We start from the raw sequence: 20,607 nt of genomic DNA, 5'->3' as shown, positions 1-20,607 counted from the left end.
TAAATTATGTATTTAAAATAATATCAATAAATAACTATCAATAAAACTTCCAAAGATTTTTTGGTTTAAAAAGAGGAGGTTTAACCAATTGTGCTGAAAATTGAAATAGCCAATGAGCACCTATTCAGAACTTTTCTCTAGCGGCTATGAAACTATGGATGATGGTTTTTCTCTAAGTTGTTTCGAATTTGTGATTGGTAAAGCTTGATTGTTTTTTTTTTTAATACGAAATATATAGTTTATTCATCTTTTATATTAAAATAAAATATAATTTAAGATAAATGATTATAAATAATATATTTAATATAATTTTAATAATTAATTACTAATAAAATTTAAATTTACAATTTTTACGTTAAAAAAAATAAACCTTAATGCCTGATGGGGTTTTTCTCGGAGCGTAAATTCAAGAGCTTCAAGGTTTTTTATTGGAGCCTGGTGAGTAGAGCAGTCCATTAGAACATTAGGAGCCACATATTTTGATGGCTTGGATTTTTTAGTTTTGGAATGGGACCACGGATATTATTTGCATACTACTTTGTAACTTACGGTCCCCGAATTTCAATAAAAAAAATAAAAAAATTAAAAATTTTAATAAAAATTATGTAAATTTAAAAAAATAAAAAATATATTTATATTTAACTATTAACAGACGTAACAAACACACATTCATAATCGAATTGCCAGCTGTATTTTTTCTCACAACAACGAAAGAAATAGGTAAAATAAGTAGAAATTAAAAATATAAATCCAAGGCAGTAATTAATACTGACATAAAAATAGAATAAAGGCTGAGATAGTCAGCTCTCACGATCCAGCCAAAGGGCTTTAGTTTCCGCTTTGCACGTTCGTTGCTTGCTTCTCCTTCCTCTCCGCCCGAAAACAAGGAAAACAAATTTAGAGACAGAGAGATTAAGAAAAACGGTGAAATCCCAAACCAAAAAAATGGCTTCTTTAGCTACCCATTTGTCAGCCTGTCTCTTCTTGGTCCCTATAGGCATCCGACGCCTCCTTTGTTCCTCCTCTCTCTTCCTAAAAGACCCATCTTTTTTCAAATCAAAACCATGGTACTTCTCCAATCCCAAATGGAAAAACTTGGATCTTTACATCCTCTCAATTGCCCTTCCCCTTGCTTCTTTCTCTCAAATTTTCCTTTTTATTTCTATTTCAGGTCACTCCACTTACCGTTTCTCCTTTTTCCAACAATTTGCAACCCTTTCTCTCTTCTGGGTACTTATCATTTTCTTTGTTCTTCATGACGGTCTTGACCATTTTCTTTTCAATGAAAGTTTCATATTTATTTACGCTGCCATAGCCTTTCTTGTTGAGTATTCTGTTATTGGGGTTGGCATTATGGGTCTTGGAACCGTTGTTTATGAATTGCTGGCTCAATTGACTCTTCTTTGTGCTGGTTCTTGTTTGGTTTTGTCCGTCAAACCAACCGCCTTCTTTGCCGAGTTCTTGTTGTCCATTGGATTGGTTTTTAAAGGGACTTGGTTGTTGCAAGCTGGTTTATGTTTGTACACTGATGCTTTTGTTTTAAAAGGTTGTACGAAAATGGTGCTTTTGCCTGGTAGTCCTAATGCTGATGTTCATTGTGAGCTTGAAGCGGATGGTATTAGGGGTGTAGCTTTGGTGAATCTGTTGTTTGTTGTTCATGCAATAGGGGTTGTCATTGCTGGTTTTGTGGTTTTCTGGCTTTTGTCAAGGTTTAGGAATCTGAGGTGTGGGGAAGCAAGTGGTCCATTGCTGGCTGGGCTTGAACCAGAGAGTACATTGATGCGCCTGAGTCGTGAACTTGAGATGGAATGATGCGTATGCTATTTTTTTTTATCTTTCTCTCAAGTAGTCTATTACACAATTTTTTGCGTTTTTGTTTAGAGAGGGATTACTTGTTCGTTCCTTTTCTCTAAGTAGGCATTGTTTTAGAGTTATCCTTCTTGGTTGTATACATACATTTCTTGCCTTTAATCTTTACATACATTTCTTTTAATTATGGAGTTGGAGTGCCTCTCTGGTTGATTAATATTGTTATTTATAGTCAAAATTTCTTATAAGCACTGTTCATATAGTAAATGATGTGAAACTGAGTGGAGTGGAATAGATTGCTCAAGCATGTATGTTGTGATGAGGGGCTGTCTTTGTGCAGAGTTTACAAGAAAGTTCAGAACTAGAAATTCTGAGTCTTTCAATTGTTGGTTGGGCCCTGGCATGATCAACTATCTTTGTGATCTTGGTCATGTTCATTACTGATGTGAGTGTCAGATGGGCATGCTTTGGTGCGTGTTGCTGCAATATGGGATTTATGAAGACCAAAATGTTTGTATATTACCTGGTTGTTGGGTGATTATTGATTGCAGAACTTTTGTTTCTTTAATTCTAATGGCAATATTAGATTGGTGAAGATCATGGTGTTTGTTACAATGAAAAGAATAATGGAAGTCTATTTATGTCACTGGTTTATGTAGATGCAAAAGAGAAAATTATTCTAGTTTAGTATATCCCTTTGAAGAAGAGAACTTCAGCATTGTCAACCATCGCCTACGAAAACGCCCAAAACCATGGATTTTAATCCGGAAACGGATCCTCATAATCTTCCTTGTGAAGTCACGACAACTTCGTTTGAGAATTTTAGATTTTGATGATAACTTGACCAGTTTTTTCATGTATTGCCATCCTGCATTTTCTTGAAGGAAACAATTATAATGAGAAAGAATCATTTCTAAAATATTTTATTTTGCTGAGTTTCCTCACATGTTCTTCCCAAATGTCATGGACTAAATCATCAGCTAAGCTAAGCTATGTGCTGATTGTTGAATTCATACCTTGAAACTTTCTAATATGTCTATCGTCTTCTAAGCTTGAATTTTGCAGGACCTGCAGGTTGATTAAAGAGCATTAGTGGTTATTGCAAGGTGAGGTATGCAAGTAATTTAACTTGAGTTTGTTTGTTTTTGAAGTCATTGAGTCATTGAATTCGGTGTGACTATACATTTGATGTGAGAACAAAGAACAGAAATGTTTTTTCTTCATTTTTTGTTGCAACTAGTGATAGACTGCAGACCCTCATGACACATTGGATTCCAGGGTTTCAGCTCATTACCTCAACCAAACTTTCCAACCGCCTTCTCATCCTTCTTTGTATGAAGCCTCTGGTGCACTGTTAAACAATTTTGCCAGAACAGGACATTAAAACTCCATTTCTTATAATTCCAAATATGAAAAAATGAAAAATTTCCCAGTGGAAATGAGATAAGAGGAGAAGAAGGATGGGTGATGGGGAAGCTTAAAGCAATAAAAAAAATTACCTTTACATGGTGTTTCACATAGGCATAGAAGTTTAATAGACTCCAGACTGTCTTGTCTAATCTTTTACCTTCAACATGGCGTGAAGATATATCTGTCAAACAAATAAAAGTCATGCGAATATGTCTTAGGCTGCAAAATCCATCTAATGCTAAACTGACATGAATCTGTTGAAAAGCATCATTTGCCTAGATTTCATGGTCTTCATTAAGCCTGGCTGAAGGCACTGATTTTAACTATTATAGGTGTCAAATCTATATTTTGAATCTGTTCTGTATGTTGAAACTTGAAACAAAGAGTTTAATCATGCAGCTGATTTTTTCTGTAGTATAGCTGCTAAATGATTGGAATGTGATTTAATTACTCTATTCATTTAAGATTGGACAATGTGTTGTACCGAAAGAGACAAATCCTCCATTAGTGCTCAAATCTTCCAACGGTTCCCCTCTAAGTTCAGCTGGTGGAATGGGTGACCAGTTGCAAGGAGGTGCTTTAGCCCATTTTTCTGAACTTCCCACATCCATGAGTTCCTGTTTAGGTAACAAATAAGGGAAATCCCACTATTTGCAGCTATGGGAATAAGAGTTACAATTTTTGTTATGTTAGAAATCACTGAAAGTTTTGTATTATCAACCAGAAACCTGAAAGAAGGATGTTGCGATGATAACATCTGAATAATCTTTGAAACGCATGGGGAATACTGCCACTATTTTATGAGGCTGCCAAAAATGTTCTCATTCATTAGAAAAATGCTGGAGCCAAAATGGCAAAATGTAATGATTTATGAACACAAATATGAGTTTTCATGCTTCAACATAGACGTGGGTTATCTGTCATCTAAAATTTAAAGAATCAAGACATGCAAATCATTATATGTGAACATTCTAAACATATAACGTTGACTGATATGATATTATGATGCAATTTTTCCATTGCTTTGAGAAGAACCCTAGGCATGAAATAATCATGAAGAAATAACCAGGTCTCACTTCTTGAAAAAAAATGAAAAAAAAAAGCTCATGCTACTACAATTAATGTGTATGTATTGTAGGAAATGCAGGATGTTATCTCTTATAATTGTCTGATATAAATGTCAGACATAAACATAGAAGCTGCATGCATTTACATGTCCAAGACACCAACTTTCGGTTGTGAGAGCTACAAATCCTAGTGCAGCATACAGAATTTTCAATGGAATCGAGCCTGAAACCAGTTTCTAATCCTTATAAATGTATAGAATGCTAGTACATGTTATAGTTGTTAGATGTTAAGGATCGCGCAATTTGGGAATACCTGTCTGATGACATAGAAAGGTTCTCTTGGGTGATATACAAGTTTGATTGGTTTGTACATCCCTTGAGATGCATCCCAAGAATTCACACTCTGCAACATTTCTTTCAGCTGAGAACTTAGTATTATGGATTGGACAGAGGAAACTTCTGTGATTACCTTCAGAGAGTCTGGACAAGGAAATACGCATATATACAGTCAGTGCTTTTGGCATTGATCCCTATGTCTGATCATTAACTTTTGCCTCATGGGCATTGCTATTTTATACGTTCTTTTATATGATAGACAATGGAAATTATGGGTAGAAAACAAGAGGTTGGGTTATTGGAATGAGTAGCCCAACCACTCTGTTTGAAAAGGAGTCATTTGAATTATAGTTTAGATCAGTTGATTTATATAACTATCTTTGAAAGGTAACATTCAGTAAGTATAAAGTTCAAATCTAAACATCTACACTCTCATATTCTATTCTTAGACAACGGCTTCTTTTATTAAAAAAAAAAAAATTGTACTAGGAGATGAAATGTTTCAGTAAAAAACTTGACAAGGAGAAGTAAATCAATGAAATTGCAATCATGGCGATGAAGGGTATTCACAAACCTTTGCCCCGTGGAATCTTGGAAAAATCAAGTCTTAGAGTAAGCTGGTATCCTTCTGTTGCAGGTTCTACAATCTCCAGAACATCAGTGGAGATTTCCCTCACCATTTGTGTGGTATATGGTGATAGCCCATATGAGAGCAATACCCCTTGGGTCAGTAGAGGTGTTGATATTGACAAGTAGGTAAGTTGTGGAGCTGATGCTGAAGACTGTTAAAAGTTAAAAAAGATGATTGTCAAGAGTGACTTCAATCATTTGTTTAGGTTCAGTAGACATTGCAAATGAGTTCAATTCTGTCATATGTGCATATGCATAAACACTGATAGAGACCTATATATATGCTTAGACATGGATATAAACTTTGACATAGACGTGCATTTGGAGGTCCGATCCTCCAAATATATGAAAAATATTAAAAAAAAAAAAAAGAACATATCTATGTCGGATACATTTTCAGATCTGACACTAACCTCACAGACCATTTATCTATCATAAAATATCAGAGCCAGTTGGAAGACTAATTACCTTAATGTGGTATTCAACGGAGCCAAATTCATACAAGTGATGATCAACCTCTATGGGCTTTTCTGCACTGTAATGACAGGAACAACATTGATTATGAGAGTGGTTTCTGTTGGCAATAATGCAAATTAGTTATTATGAATTGATTATTTAGAAAAAAAAATATAGGAATTTAACCATTGTCATTCTTTCTACATGGCTTAGAACTCTCTCTTGTTGATTTTCCAGGTAAGCAGATCCTATCTTTTTATCTATGCAGTCAGATATACAGAGAATAATTTATAGCAAATTGACTGATCATAGGACTACAGCTCATGAAACAGCACAAGGGCAGTCAGAATTCTGAAAACAACAGGCAAAATTCCTTGCCCCCTTGCTGATGAAAAGGCAAAGGGTTAACCATGGCTTACCGGTAAATTCTGAGTAGTATCTCCTTTAAAGCTGGTGATGCTCTCTCAAAGCTTGCCATTTTGGAAAAAAAAAAACAAGAACCCAACTTTTCTTCCTGGACTGTTTCCTCAAACACTTGCACCTCAAATGTTGCATAGTTTGAACAATGGCAGCACTGAACTTAAAAATATGATGTTGAACAGAATGATTTTGTTTTGAGTGAAGTGGAAGTTCAATGTTGCAATCATAATCAGCAACCTCTTAAGCAATCACCTACTTTGCTTTACCACTAACTTATTTGTAGAGTAAGCCAAATTGATCACTTTTCAGCATCGACTTTTTCTGTAAATTTCGTCAGTTTCCATCATCAAAGTCAAATTCCTTCATCATCTTTGCAATCATAGCTATGAAAGTAGTTTTTTTTTTTTTTTTTTTTCATGAAGGAAACTGCATTATGAGAATAAGAAAAATAAATTGTATGTATTAAAATTTGAATTTTAAATTTATTAAATGTTATTTTTTAATAAATTAACGAATTGAGATAAATTTTGAATTAAAAAACATTTCATTAATAAACTTATTAAATGAAGGTAGGATTTCACTTCAGATTTCCTTATGGTTTAGTTGGCAATTCCAAATATTAAGCAATGCCACTTTTTTTGGCAAACACTTGGTTTGATTAGCTTGCTAATGGAGAAAGGTAGTTCATAGGCCATATTTATTTATCTTTACTCCCAAAAGTTGGTAAAATTGCAAATCATTTATACCAAGAAAACCACAAAACAAATTTTCCTTTTTGTTTTCATTGTTAAACCACACAATTATAGTTGACTTGTGTTTTTACTTACTTGTAATCTTGCAAACTTTACTATATGCTAAGTTTCATTGATAATTACCAAGTACCTAATTGCAGGTTCATTACCAAATCATTCTCAATGATAGTAACATTTGTTATATCAAGCAATACTATTTGAATGATCTTTATATGGACTTGAAATTTTGTTTTTAAAATTTCATAAGTGAATTTAGCATGGCGCCAAACGTTTATTATTATACAAAAAAGATAGTAGTTTAAAAATAGAAAAATAAGTTACAAATGTTAATGTTTGAATATCATTATAAATGATAATGATTTGAATCGAATCGAATTCAATTTGATTTTTTAATATTGCATAATATCATAAATTTTTAAAATTTGATTCGAATCCTAACCAAACTTTCATAAGATTCAATTCGAAGTGAACTGAATTTTATTGATTTGATTTGGTTCTATTTATCTATTTTTAAAATAATTTTTTTGTGTTTTATATATGATTTTAGTATAAAATTTTAATATATTTAAATAGATTTTGATATAAAATTATTATTTTTATTTTATAAAAATTTTTAAAAATATAAAAACTAATAAAAATATATAATTCATTTTGATTTATTTTTTATTTTTTATTTTTGATTTGAAATCTAATCCGAATTTAATATATACATTTAATATTTAAACATAATTTAAACTGAATAAAAAAAATGAACCGAATCCACCGTTACGATTTCAAATCGATTTTTGATTTTTTTTATTTTTTTCATCTTTAAATACAACTCTTAAAAATAATTATATATTTAAATAAATGATTAATATTTTAAAATATATCATAAATGAACACTTATTAACCTTTTAATCTATTTATAAAATTAAAAAATTCACTATCAATTTATATCATAAATTAAAAGTATTCTTAATCTTACATTTTAATCATTACAATCTAATTTTTTTTACGTGACAAAATAACACCATTATTTAATTGTAACTATAGGAATTAGAAGGATCTTAGAAATTCTAGCATTAACAATAAATACTTGAAATATAGAGAATCATTGATGATCTTATCCCATTGAAGAAGTATTGAAAGCAATGTCGTGACATTTCAATTTGTGGGCGCAAAAACCATCAAATCAATTATAAATTTATTACTTTTTGCTTTGACATTTTTGCATCTGAAAGAACCAAATATAGCATCCCTAATGTGTTGCTTATTTGAAGATTCTTCCCTTTATTTTCAACAATTTCATCGATTTATGCTTCTTATTTATCCAAAATTCCATCAAATAATGCGCTTTTAAATTAAATTAAAAAATTTTCTTATAAACAATTGAGTTATAAATTATTTAAAAATAATTAACATCAATATGGTATCCTTTTTACAAGAATATAAAAAAAAATTAATATCCATTCTCGACGAAAAAATTTTGGGTTCGAGTTTTATCAGTGGTCATTTATTGGGATCATTTTAAATGTATGACTTGCAATCATCTATCTTAAACTATCAAATATGGTATATCTTATCTTGACCTGAGAGACTGAATAATTTATCTATTCTTATTTTTTTTACAAAAAAAAAACCTAATTTATTATTGATACTTAATGGAATTCATACACTCAAATATTTTTTTTAAGTGAGTTAAATAAATAAATATTAAAGTTAATAATAGTGTAATTTATTAATAAAATATTTAATTTTTAAAATAAAAAATCTATATAATTTTAATATAAAAGAATAAAAATTAAAAAAAATTAAAAAAAATTAAAATTTAAAAAAAATGTACAAATTAATAACCATCCGACACCACCAAAAAAAAAAAAAAAAAAAATGGTATGACGAAAGTTTCATTGCACAGTTCTCAAATGTTGACACCTCACCAAACAAAGAATCTAACCGGTATGACCAAAGTTCGATAGCACTCACCTCAAACGCTGACACCTCTCCCAACAAAACCGATTACGTAATTAATTTTGAGATAATATAAAAAAAAAAAAACTTTCCAATTTAAATAAAAAATTGAAAATAAGTCCCCATCTTTTACTCTTGAAATTAAAATTATAAATTTTTACTATTTTATTATAATTATATTCATTAAATTTAAAAGTGAATGAAATTAAATTAAATTGTTAAAATTATTAAAATTAATTCTCTTAAAAAGTTTTTTTTAGCTACAAAATTTTTTGAAGTATGTAATTAATCTAAATAAATGTAAGTAAATTTTTTTTATAAATTATATCAATCAATTTATCTAATTAATCCAAATAAATATAAATAAAATTTTATTATAAATTATATCAATTTATTCGGCTCATGCTATACTCATTGGCATCTTACCCTCCTCATCAAACCGAAAGAAAATAACGATATAAACGACCGTACATCAGCAGCCTGATCGAGGACTCCCTCATAATTTCAAATCCTGGCCGTTGATCATAAAATATTGCATGATAAAAAGAGTTTAGATTAATACGTTTCATTGTTTGTCAAATATTACTCTTTTTTTTCGCCCTTTTAAATTGCTTGTTTCATATTTTAAAAAATATTCTCATTTTTTATTATTATTTTCTATATTTTTTATAAATAAAATATATCAGTTGTTTTTGAGTTTTGTTTCTTCGTCTCTGTATTTCATTTGAGGTCAAAAGCTTTGGTTTGTTTTTCTTTTTTAAGTAGTGATTTAACTGATTTTCCATCACTTTCCCTGGAAATAAAATCTTGCTCCTTGTCCCTTACCCTGATTTGAATTCTCAAGTTTCATGGTTTTCTAATTTCTAGTTTCCCTCTTGAAAATTAAATTTCATTTTTGTTGGTTTCTTCAATGGTGTAAAAAACAAAGGCTTTGACTTTCTTCTTGGGATTTTTCAGATTGAAGCATACCACTTTCTACCCATTCAAACCTAGAAAAAAATTTTGAATTTTTGGTTCAGGTTTTGATAATTCATCAGTTTTTGCTTTCTGGGTATCTGGGAATTTTTGAAAATCACAATCTAACTCAGAGATCTCCTTATTTGTTTCAATGGTTTTCCTTGAAATTTGAGAGTTAAAAGGTTTATGAAAGTTTTCTTTTTTCACCTCGTTGGCCTAATGGGGTTTATGATTTATGATAAAAGATCCACTTTTTTAGCCAAATTATCAAATTTTGTGGCAGTGTTGTTTAAAGTTTATTGATTTGTAGATTTAAAGTTTTTTAGCAGAATTTTGTTGTGTGGGGAGGTGTAATTGTCAATGGATGCGGTCCATAATGATGTTAAGGATGTTAATCGACATAAAAACAAGACTTTAGGTACCATAGATTCTCCAAAAGTTGAAGATCACACTGATGGAGAAGATTACAGTGAGTCAAATTCTTTGTTGCCACCTAAGAGAGGTGGGATGTCAAGAAAACCTGAAAAGACACAGCGAAAAGTCCAATGGAATGATAGAAATGGGAATAAACTCGCAGAGATTCTGGAGTTTGAACCAAGGTAATTGGTTTTGTCGAGTTTATCTTCTAATGTATGATGTACTTTGTTTGATGTTTGAGACTTTTGATTCTTTTGACTTGGTTTGTTGATATGTCATTTAGCTGATTTTTTTCACTAGGTGAACATTTTGTTTGAATTTATTGCCAATGCTACATTGATTAAGTGTTATCAGCATAGCTACTTTATCATTTTAAGTATGCAACAAATGTATGTACACCAGAAATTTCATATTTGGGTGAAACTAAAAAGTAGTTTATCCTCGTACACTTGTTTGTATCTGCAACTCCCTTGTTCTAATTTCATCTTTGGGTGAAACTAAAAAGTAGCTTGTCTTCAAACATGTTCTAATTTCTTGCATTGGTGAGGTGTATATCAGTCCAGCTAAATGATAATTCTAAGAATAGAACAAATAGGTACAGAACATAAATTTTTAATGTAGCATTCAAGCCGAAAATTTTGTGATCACAGAGATGGATCGACTTAAAGCAACGTTCTTTTGTATGAAAATAACTTTGAGGGTTTGCTTTAGGGTATTTTTTCTGTATTGATCATTGATCATGTGAAGTTTTAAATTGTTTCCTATTTCTAAATCAAGGACTGTTGTAGTCAATCCTTGTAATATGGACCTCAGCAGATCTTAAGAAAAAGTTTTCAACTTTATCTTATGATTCCAAATGGCTTCTATTACAGCATGTCTTTCAGGTACTTTCATGAAGCATTAAGGATTTTTTTGCATATTTCTTCAAGGGTTTTGTTGGCATAGGCTATAGACAATACCGAAGCTATAATATTGCGAATTCCAGGGTATCGTGTTTCTATGTTCTATTTCTCTTACCTCTTGGTCTAAGCGTTGCAATGCATTGGCATCCAACTATCTAAGTATATAGTAACCCTACCAGCCATAGATTAGAGAATGCAGATCGAAGTGCTGACAGCTTAGTTTGCTGTTATTGATGCTTTGACTTAGAAGATCAAGAACTTTGCTTTAAGTACTAAGGACTATCTTCTCTGGTAACATGATTTGAATAGCTCTTGGTTACTTGAGTTGAATTGTACTGTACATTATGTGTCCACATGATACATTCCATGTAGTATTTTTGTTTCTGTGATCAAAATAATGGCATATTTTGGATCTTTGAAAAAATGAGCACTTTATTTATTTATTTTTTTTTTGCAAGCCTAAAAAGTCACTGATATTTTTGCTTGAATATGAACAATCCTGAAGAGTTCTTTGATGTACTTTATTGTCTTTTTCCCATGTTATATGATAATATTTGTGAGAAACTAATTGAAAAGAGCCTTTGGTTTAACATATATTTGCTCAATGGATAACACTAGGTTGCATGCATTCCTTATACAAGATCAAATTGAAAAAGAAAATGATTACTCATAAGAATCACACTTGACCTTGCAACATGAATTACTTGGAGTTGAATAGTTGCTTGATTCACCGTTGGACATGTCACCTCCAAAACTCCTATTTGTGCCTGCAGTGATGTGAGCGATTCTGATGCTGAGGATTCTGATTCCTGCATATGTATCATAATGTAGATAGAATACACAACACCACCAGGAATTATCTGCTGGAAAAATCAATTCCTCCTTCAGTTTCAACCATGATTTTGATGATTTTGCTACTAGATAGCCCTGGTTTCAACTTGCTGTTGGAAGGATATAAGGGTCTAGAGGCTGAGCAAGGCAGTCTCTCATACATTTGCAGTTTATCAAACTGGAGCTCCTTACCATTTCTTGAGTGGTTTCTCATGTGTTTCACTACCTATGATGTGTATTTCATTAACCATTATGATCCCTTTTTTTGGCTCTCTCTATGTTTATATATACGAGTTGAACAACATTTAATAGATCACATTCCTTGATAATCATGTAAATGAAATAGTTAATACTTTTAAATCTTATTTGCATCTTCTGAGTGTTGGTGATCTCCATCACAACATTCTTGGTTGCTAGTTGCTACACTGAGGCAGAAGAGAATTTTGTCCACAATAACCATTTGCTAATAAATTAAGAGTTTGCTTCATGATGAGAAGAGACATGCGATTGTGGTACACCGGGTAAGGTATTGTGCGTTGTTATTCTGATTACTGTTTGGTCAGGTATGGGTTTGTAACTTTCATCAGAACTGCAAATGAATCCATTATATGGATTTAATAAAGTACATATATTTGAGCACTTAAAACTTCTGAATTGATCCTACCATATGTTTTTAGTTGTGAGAGAATCATTCAATACTGCAGAATGTGTAAACTATGCTTATTCTGATTGTCTTTGTTTAGAACATATACTTCCATTGAGCCCATTATTGAGCATAGTTTATCAAATATGCTGTATGATTAGTTGATAGGAACATACACTGAGACCTGCTGCACCACTTGCTGCCAGGTTGCAAGTGCTACTCACTGCAAGACTCGAAACCCACAACAAACCAGCAGAATCAACGTTTAAAGGTAGACAGGAGCCTATATCTCCAAGCTAATCTCTAGGAAATTAATATATGGGAATGGAAAGTTGTACTTAAAAAAATTGTTGAATTTTACTGGTGTTATTTGCTCTTTCTTTCAGCAACCTCTACCTTCCCATTGGCCATTATGAGCAGGTTGTCTTCTGCTGCTTTTGTTTGGAACTCTCTTATGTATATTTTCAGGTCAATTTTATGATAGCAACAAAAGGTACGAAAGTGAGCAGTTTCCTTCCTTGTTTAAGTTAGAAGCTTGAAATCAAATGATTCAACTTAAACACATTGTTCAATCCTTATACAAGTAGCACAGCATGAACAAATGGAGCCAATGGCTACCGAAATTAACCAAATCTTATAAAACAATCTGAAATCAATCAAAGAATCATAACTGACATACAAACAAAAACCACCCCAAACTTTTTTGCACACCCTTGTGAATAGGCTGAAATTGAATTCATAGCTTGTTCAGTATACTTTCGTTATACTCTTGAAAGGACTGGAGAATATGATTTATAAGGCCTCCAAGTTGGTGATATCTAAGATTACTCTATCTTCTCTACTCCACCAAGAGAATGAGCCATCACATATACTGTTCTTCAATGACAGGGTATCAAATGCAATGCTGCAACTTTTGCTGCTACCTGTGGTTTTGGACCCATCGGTATTTGTTGGAATTAACCAGTTTGAGAGGCTAGCATCAACTGCTATGTCTTGCAGTAGGGGCTTTGACTGATTATAATTTGGTGAGCAGTCGGATCTCAGCTTTGAACTGAAGGGTATTTGTGGTTCTTCCTCAAGGGCAATATTCTCCTTCCTCCTGTTTTTAGGTGCTGGTGCTGCTCTTGCTTTGATTTCTTTCCATTTAGTAGTGTTTTCAACTGGATTCAGTACAGAACATAGATATTGGCTTCTGATCCTTGTATTTCCACACCCAAGTGACTTCAATTCACCATCTGTTGAAGCAGAAAGTGGCATTTGGTTCTTGGCCTTGTCCTCATCCAAATGAACCAAAGAAGCTCCCTTTGCTGATTCCATGTTTAGAGAGTCAAATTGATCCAAAGACTCCTCTCTTCTTTGTTTTTGATCATCAACATCTTTGTCACCATCATCACTCTCGTCTTCATCATCATAATCATAAAAATAATCATCATCTTCTAGATCACATTCCTCAAATGCCATTTCATCATCTTCATCATAGCTTTCTCTGCAGTTTTGGTATCTATAGTTGGTAGGATAAGAACCCATCTGCAATGAATTTGAATCCCCCTCATCGAGGGAGGGTAAGCTCCCTTTTCCTGCTTCTGCTCCATTGTTTTCACTTTCTTTCTCTTCAACACTCTGTAAAAACTGATATGTAGTTGTTTCTTCAGCTGGAATCGGTTCATAGGTCTGAACATTCAAGTTAAAGCTCACTTTTTTCCTGATTTTGATGCTCGATCTCTCCTTAGGCTTATTACTGCACTTTACAAGAAAATCTAAGTCGACATATTTTCACATAAAACTACAAAATATGAGACAATAAACCAGCAACTGACCTCAGCTGAGAACTCGAGGAAATGGGTTCTTCTGGGATGTCAAGATTTATAGAAACAGAGGAATCCAAGGGTTCATAGCTAACAAGTTTCTGCAAAAACCCCATTAAACAGCAAAAACAAAGCTATAAAAAAAATGAAGCATTCAAGCTGAAACTTTCAAGAAATGTTTTAAAAGAAACAACAAAAGCTTACTGAATCTCCAGGGAGAATACGGTTGGCCGGTTTTCTACGCTTTCTTTTAGTAGAAATCCCAAAACAGCCAAGGAAACAACCCATTAGAAAATCTATGATGAAGGCTTCACACAGACACAAATGAATGTTGGGGGTAGAGTCAGATCAGAAGGGATCCATGCTGAGAAAAAAAAAAATCAATGAACTCTCAACTTGTCTCAAGTGTTACAAAGAGCTGAAAGCTCAAAGGAAGAGAAATGAGAGGTGGGTGTTTTTAAAATCGATTTGGCTCCAACGGTTTTCGAAAAAATAAGAACGTTGGACCTTTAATGATGATACAAGGGACCAAAGGGGAGGTGGGTGCACGAGAGTTCAGTAATAAGAGAGAAAAAACAAAAGACAAACATGACTTTGTTGTTTCTTTGGATTTGAAAATGCGGCTGTCACTTCACTTAGTGTTTGCTTCCTTCTTTTTATCTTATGTTAATTAAGTAGTTATGTTCCATTTCAGACATGGCAAGCTTGCATAAGATTTTGTTCTAATCTCAACAAAAATTTATCTTACCGACATCCTAGCATTTGGTGCATATCTTCTGTTAGTAGAGCTAATATAAAAATTATTATATCGTAATTATATATAAAACATGAGATATATTTTTTATTTTTTTTATCAAACTCATTTAATTTTTTTATTAAAATTTTAAATTATATATTTTTTTATTTTTTTTATATTTTTATATCATATCATATTTAAAATTATTGAATTGTTTTATAAATAAAAATAAAATCTCTTAAAAATTATTCTATCAGGTTTGATAAGTATGAATTTTTTTTTTTGAAGTTAGATAATATAAGTTAATTTCGTCAAAAAATAAAATTTATTATTCAACGAATTCTAGTTTGATTTATATGAATTTTTTTTATTTAAGATTTAAATTTATGTGATATCAATGAATAAAAAAACCAATTCATAATCTGAACCCACTTAATCCAAATCCGACCAATTCTATTATCAACTCAGACATAGTTCCGTCAAGCCCTCCCTCATCCCAAACAATTTCAAACGCCATTTTGACCCATATCTAAATAAATAAATAAACCCAAAAAAAACAAGACCGTTAGTTCAACTTGTCTAACAGCTAATAAAGAAGGAAAAATGGGAAAGACAGAGATCCAGCTATGGAAAAGCTGTTCGTTACACAGAAGACGAGACAAAAGAAAATAAGCTCAAGGAGTACTTCAGCCAATTCAGTACTAGGAGGCACTGAGGCTTCGGTTTCATTGTTTTTTCATACCATATATTCAATTCGTATTCTGCTGTCAAGGACAAACTTACCGTTTTTCAAACCTGTAAGCCATCGAGCCAAGTTGCTAGTAAGAAAAACGCGTTGGTTAGATTTATGGACCGTCTAACATATACTTTAATTGTTTCCTAAAAAATTTTATATAAATTTTCTCTTGGGATGTGAAGAAATCAAACTAATTGTCTAGTTATTCTAATTGTAATCTGGATTTTGAAACTTTCACTAGACCTCCAGACTTTTTAACCCTTGTTTTGTTAGCTTATTCTCTGGGGTGGTGGTACATTAAAGTTTTATGCATGCTTCAATTTGAAAAAAAAAAAAAAACAGAAAATAAATATAAAAAACTTGATTTAAAAGAATTATTAATAAATGTCATTATATAATTTATTGACCATCTATACATTAATTATGCATTAAATATAAATAATATATATCTATAAAAAAAAAAAAAAAACAAACATAAAGAAGCCATAGGATGCTTTTATTTTCTCATAAAAAATAAACAAAAATTTATCTTTTTATGACGTTCACAAAAATAACGAAAGTTTTTATCACGTGCACCTCACATGAGATCAAATAAAAACATCCAAAATTTCAAAACAAAGCCAAGAGAGACTCTTACGGGTGGATACGACCTAACTAAGCTTCCACCCTCCCAAAATTAATCACAACCGTCCATTCCAAAACATCCCACAATCACTACCGTCCTAACAGCATACTCTCCTCTCCCTCACACTTCCTTCCCTTCTTTATTCCTCCGTAACTCTTCACCCGCAATTTCTCTCTCTCAAACCCCAAAATCGACCACAAACTGTCTCTTCTTCATCTTCTCCAAATCCCTAAAAAACCAGAAAACCCTACCAAGAAGAAGATTAAATCTAAAGTTTTTTTGTTAGATTTTGAGGAATAAAAGAGAGGAAAGAAGAAGAAGAAGAAGGAGAGGTACAAAGGGGGAATGGATTCAGATCAGGGAAAGTTGTTCATTGGAGGGATATCATGGGAAACAAACGAAGATAAGCTAAGGGAATACTTTGGCCAATACGGCGAGGTTTTACAGACTGTTGTTATGAGAGATAAGATTACTGGAAGACCTCGGGGGTTTGGATTCGTTGTCTTTTCAGATCCTTCTGTTCTCGACACTGTTCTTCAAGAAAAACACACCATCGATGGTAGACAGGTGAGATTCTTTTTGGGCTTTTTGGGTTTTATTTTTTATTTTTTAAATTTCTTGTTAATGGGTTTTCTAGGGTTATTATTTCCTCTGTTTTTCCTTTCTAATGCTAATTTTATTTTAGTGGGAAAATAAATTTGGATTTTCTTTATTTTTTATGTTATTTTGATGGATATATGTTTTTGGATTATTGAGTTTTCTCTTGATTTACTGTTTGATGATTGTGTGGTTCCATGTTGGGTTTTTTTTTTTTTTTTTATGAGTTTTGTTGTATTTTATTGTTAATTATGAATTTTATAAGTTTTATGTTATTTTGTTTTTTCCTAAGCTTGGGAAGATACTTGGGTTTTCATGATGTATGCTACATCCCTTTGGTTTCAATTTTGTAGTTAAGGTGTTGTTTGGTTAACTTAGGAACTGTTATTGCTTTTGAATTGTGGCTGAGGTGCACGAGTGAACTTTTTGAGAGGAAACAAAAGCTAATGAGATATAATTTCTGAGTGGAATCCCAGGCAACTTTCTTGCTGGAATAACATAGTTTTACATCAGTCAATATATGTTAAGGTGACTTTCTTTTAAAAGAATGTTCTTTTAGCTGTATTCTTGTTTCTGATTTGCATGAATACTAGAGTTCATCCAAGTTTGTGAATATAGCTGTATTCTTGTTGCACTTGTCTGGTGTTTAAGATTAGTTCCCTTTTATAAGATATGATAACTGTTTCCCAGGTTGAGGCAAAGAGGGCGTTATCAAGAGAGGAGCAGCAAACTTCTGCTAGATCTGGAAATCTTAATCAGGGTAGAAACTCTGGAGGCGTTGGAAATATCAGGACCAAGAAGATTTTTGTTGGAGGGTTGCCTCCTACCTTAACTGAAGAGGGATTTCGCCAATACTTTGAGGCTTATGGTCATGTAACTGATGTGGTAATCATGTATGACCAGAATACTCAGCGGCCTCGCGGATTTGGTTTTATCTCCTTTGACACTGAAGATGCTGTTGATAGGGTTTTGCACAAGACTTTTCATGATTTAAATGGCAAGCAAGTTGAAGTGAAGCGGGCCCTTCCCAAAGATGCCAATCCTGGTGGGGTTAGCCGAACTATGAGTGGTGGTGGTGGTGGAGGTTATCAGGGCTATGGTTCTTCTGGGGGGAATGTGAGTTCTTATGATGGTCGTATGGACTCCAATAGGTACATGCAGGCCCAGAGTACTGGAGCTGGCTTTCCACCTTATGGCTCATCAGGATATACACCTGGTTACGGTTATGGTCCTGCTAATAATGGTGTTGGTTATGGTAGTTATGGCAATTATGGTGGTGCAGGTGCTGGTTATGGTGCCCCTGCAGGTGCAGGTTATGGGAACCCCAATGCTGGTTATGCAACTGGGCCTCCTGCTACCCCTAGAAGTTCATGGGGTACTCAAACTCCATCTGGTTATGGTGCTATGGGTTATGGAAATGCTGCTCCTTGGGGTGCCCCAAGTGCTGGTGCTGGTAGCGGTGGCCCAGGTTCAGCAGCTACCGGCCAATCTCCCACTGGAGCTGCTGGGTACGGGAGTCAAGGTTATGGATATGGTGGATATGGTGGAAATGATGGATCTTATGGGAATGCTGGGTATGGGACTGTTGGAGTTCGTTCTGGTGGTACTCCAAATAGTAATGCTGGTTCTGGTGGGGGAGATCTACAAGGGAGCAGCGGTGGTTACATGGGAAGTGGATATGGTGATGCAAATGGAAGTTCAGGGTATGGAAATGCATCTTGGAGGTCCGATTCATCTCAAGGTTCTGGAAATTATGGGGGCACTCAGGCAAATGTTCCTCATGGTGGACAAGGTGGTTACAGTGGTGGGTACGGTGGTGCTCAGGGTCGACAAGCGCAACAACAGTGATTCAATCACTTGAAAGACAACTTGATCTCAGCCTCTTCAGTGCCTAACCTTCTCTTTGCTGTTGTGGTTGTGATGGTTTCTTATTTCCAGCAGCAAGAGGAGAGGCTCAAGTTGGATGTCAAATCACCTTGGGACCGGTTGGATTGCTTGAATCTCAGTAGTTTGCAGTATCTATTTTGCTAGTCATAATAAGTAGTTTTGAGGCATAATAGATGCCTTTCTTTAGTTTTGCTATTGAGTGTAGTTTAAATTTGGCTTGCATTATATTTGTTTACTTGCTGCTTCAGTACCTTTCTTATTTATGGTAGTGTTTAAGCTTTATTAGTTTATATAACTTCTATTTGTGTTGTCTAGCTGTTTTGAGTATTTTTTTTGTTATTTATATCATCTAGGAAAATTTGATGATAGGTAATTATGCTTGATTTGATATGATGAGTAGGGTACGGAGGTGTACCAGGGATTTTTACTGATAACAGTGGAGCTATGGGCCACTTGGGTTGATCACTTCGTTATGGTAGCGATAAACGTAGTGGTAGTTGACACTTGAGGATGGTATAATCATTTTCCCCCTGTATTTGCCCTTGTGTTGTACAGGAGAGATGCTTGAGAGTTCAAAGGTGGAATCAAGTATCCACTCATGGCTGAACCTGAGCTTCGTGGTGGGGGGTTGTTCAGTTTGGGGTTTGTTCAGCGCAGGACTTGCTCAGTTGAAATTTTGAATTAACATGAGATGACATAGGCCCTTCCTCATCCAGGTGCTGCAAACACTGCAAATTCTTGGCTTTTGAAGTAAACAAGTTTCCTGATCTTCATTCGGGTTTCTGTGGTGGTTTTTCAAGATGGGATTGAATTTGTGAAGTAAAACATTCTTGGGGTATGTTGACCCAAAGCTGTTAGCTGTCTAGCAGATCAAGATTAATTATTCCCTAATTATTGAGTGTGCCTTTTGATTCTTCAGAGTAGATCTTACAATATGATTTCTGGTTATTAGAGCACTAGAAAAGTATGACCTTAAAGTTCCCGTTAGTTTTGGTATGAATTATTTGTGTTTTGCCAAACATTTAATTCTGGGGCCTTTCGTCCCTTTTAAAGGCAGTAGGTAAATTATTCCGAATGGTGTTGGTAACCTAACATTATTCATAATGACTCATTATTCTTCCCCTGTATCAAGAGTCAAGACCACAAAACATTTTCCTCTATACATTTTAGGTGACAAACTAATAATTCAGTGGAAAAAAAAAGGGGGGGGGGGGGGGGGGGGTTAGTAAGAGTGAGTGTCAGCCTAGGCAGTTGAATTGAGTTTTGGATGGTGTAAGGAGTTAGGGTTGATGCTGCAATCATTCATTTTCGGGATTACAATGCTGAAAGCATTTGCTAGCAAGGATTTTAGACGTCTGGCTTTATGTCGATGGGAGGAAGGGTTCAACTGTTGTTAATCACTAGAAATGACTTGGTGACTGAATGGCAGCATATTGGGATAGAAACTCAGCCTCTATAATCAATGGAGGCAGGCAGTGTTAGAACTGGAAAATCTCAGGTATTAAAAGGTAATTACAATTTATTTAAGCTATCAGCTAATTAGGATAATCAAATGTTCTTATTACAACGGGAATTGTAAAAGCTGATAGTAGGTAAATAACTGGCAATGGATGATGCAGCAATGGTACATAGCAACAGTTT

At 33.5% G+C, this 20,607-nt stretch overlaps 5 protein-coding genes across 14 annotated transcripts; 3 read left to right on the top strand and 2 right to left on the bottom strand.

Annotated features, from left to right (window-relative positions):
• Window positions 1-761: 761 nt before the first annotated feature.
• LOC111306746 (uncharacterized) lies at window positions 762-3,839 on the top strand. Of its 3 annotated transcripts, none has more exons than XM_089751748.1 (3): window positions 762-1,815; window positions 2,884-2,915; window positions 3,685-3,839. In XM_089751748.1, the coding sequence occupies exon 1, from the start codon at window positions 946-948 to the stop codon at window positions 1,810-1,812; it is 867 nt and encodes a 288-aa protein (XP_089607874.1). In that variant the 5' UTR covers window positions 762-945; the 3' UTR covers window positions 1,813-1,815; window positions 2,884-2,915; window positions 3,685-3,839. The 3 variants fall into 3 exon arrangements, with proteins under 3 accessions (XP_089607874.1, XP_089607873.1, XP_022760336.2); XM_089751747.1 differs by having other exon boundaries at window positions 2,884-2,920; XM_022904601.2 differs by having other exon boundaries at window positions 2,884-3,839.
• On the bottom strand, window positions 2,470-6,581 carry ARPC2B (actin-related protein C2B). 7 transcript variants are annotated; one of them, XM_089751746.1, is made up of 10 exons: window positions 6,128-6,581; window positions 5,721-5,787; window positions 5,197-5,404; window positions 4,600-4,766; window positions 3,948-4,025; window positions 3,704-3,836; window positions 3,309-3,400; window positions 3,104-3,160; window positions 2,826-2,877; window positions 2,470-2,677 (listed from the first exon to the last, which is right to left on the bottom strand). In XM_089751746.1, the coding sequence occupies exons 1-10, from the start codon at window positions 6,184-6,186 to the stop codon at window positions 2,484-2,486; spliced, it is 1,107 nt and encodes a 368-aa protein (XP_089607872.1). In that variant the 5' UTR covers window positions 6,187-6,581; the 3' UTR covers window positions 2,470-2,483. The 7 variants fall into 7 exon arrangements, with proteins under 7 accessions (XP_089607872.1, XP_022760333.1, XP_089607869.1 ...); XM_022904598.2 differs by having other exon boundaries at window positions 2,470-2,686; window positions 3,704-3,866; window positions 5,721-5,826; window positions 6,128-6,523; XM_089751743.1 differs by having other exon boundaries at window positions 3,704-3,866; window positions 5,721-5,826; window positions 6,128-6,520.
• Window positions 6,582-9,423: 2,842 nt separating this feature from the next.
• Window positions 9,424-12,302, top strand: LOC111306744 (uncharacterized). Its single transcript, XM_022904597.2, has 2 exons — window positions 9,424-10,386; window positions 11,880-12,302. Exons 1-2 carry the CDS (start codon window positions 10,148-10,150, stop codon window positions 11,935-11,937), a joined length of 297 nt encoding a protein of 98 aa, XP_022760332.2. The 5' UTR covers window positions 9,424-10,147; the 3' UTR covers window positions 11,938-12,302.
• Window positions 12,303-13,182: 880 nt separating this feature from the next.
• On the bottom strand, window positions 13,183-14,828 carry LOC111306743 (FK506-binding nuclear-like protein). The gene is made up of 3 exons (XM_022904594.2): window positions 14,590-14,828; window positions 14,398-14,486; window positions 13,183-14,318 (listed from the first exon to the last, which is right to left on the bottom strand). Exons 1-3 carry the CDS (start codon window positions 14,671-14,673, stop codon window positions 13,373-13,375), a joined length of 1,119 nt encoding a protein of 372 aa, XP_022760329.2. The 5' UTR covers window positions 14,674-14,828; the 3' UTR covers window positions 13,183-13,372.
• A 1,824-nt stretch (window positions 14,829-16,652) lies between these two features.
• LOC111306742 (heterogeneous nuclear ribonucleoprotein 1-like) lies at window positions 16,653-20,041 on the top strand. Of its 2 annotated transcripts, XR_002692109.2 has the most exons (3): window positions 16,653-17,049; window positions 17,770-19,064; window positions 19,522-20,041. XR_002692109.2 is itself a non-coding variant. In XM_022904593.2 (2 exons), the coding sequence occupies exons 1-2, from the start codon at window positions 16,828-16,830 to the stop codon at window positions 18,925-18,927; spliced, it is 1,380 nt and encodes a 459-aa protein (XP_022760328.2). In that variant the 5' UTR covers window positions 16,653-16,827; the 3' UTR covers window positions 18,928-19,280. The 2 variants fall into 2 exon arrangements, 1 of the variants encoding a protein (XP_022760328.2); XM_022904593.2 differs by lacking the exon at window positions 19,522-20,041 and having other exon boundaries at window positions 17,770-19,280.
• The last annotated feature ends 566 nt before the right edge of the window (window positions 20,042-20,607 follow it).

Source organism: Durio zibethinus, chromosome 22 (genome assembly GCF_047325235.1).
Source record: "Durio zibethinus cultivar Kanyao isolate XHJ-2024 chromosome 22, ASM4732523v1, whole genome shotgun sequence".
Lineage (NCBI taxonomy): Eukaryota > Viridiplantae > Streptophyta > Magnoliopsida > Malvales > Malvaceae > Durio > Durio zibethinus.
The sequence above is the reverse complement of the archived record's forward strand: the minus strand, read 5'-3'. Positions and strand labels throughout refer to the sequence as shown.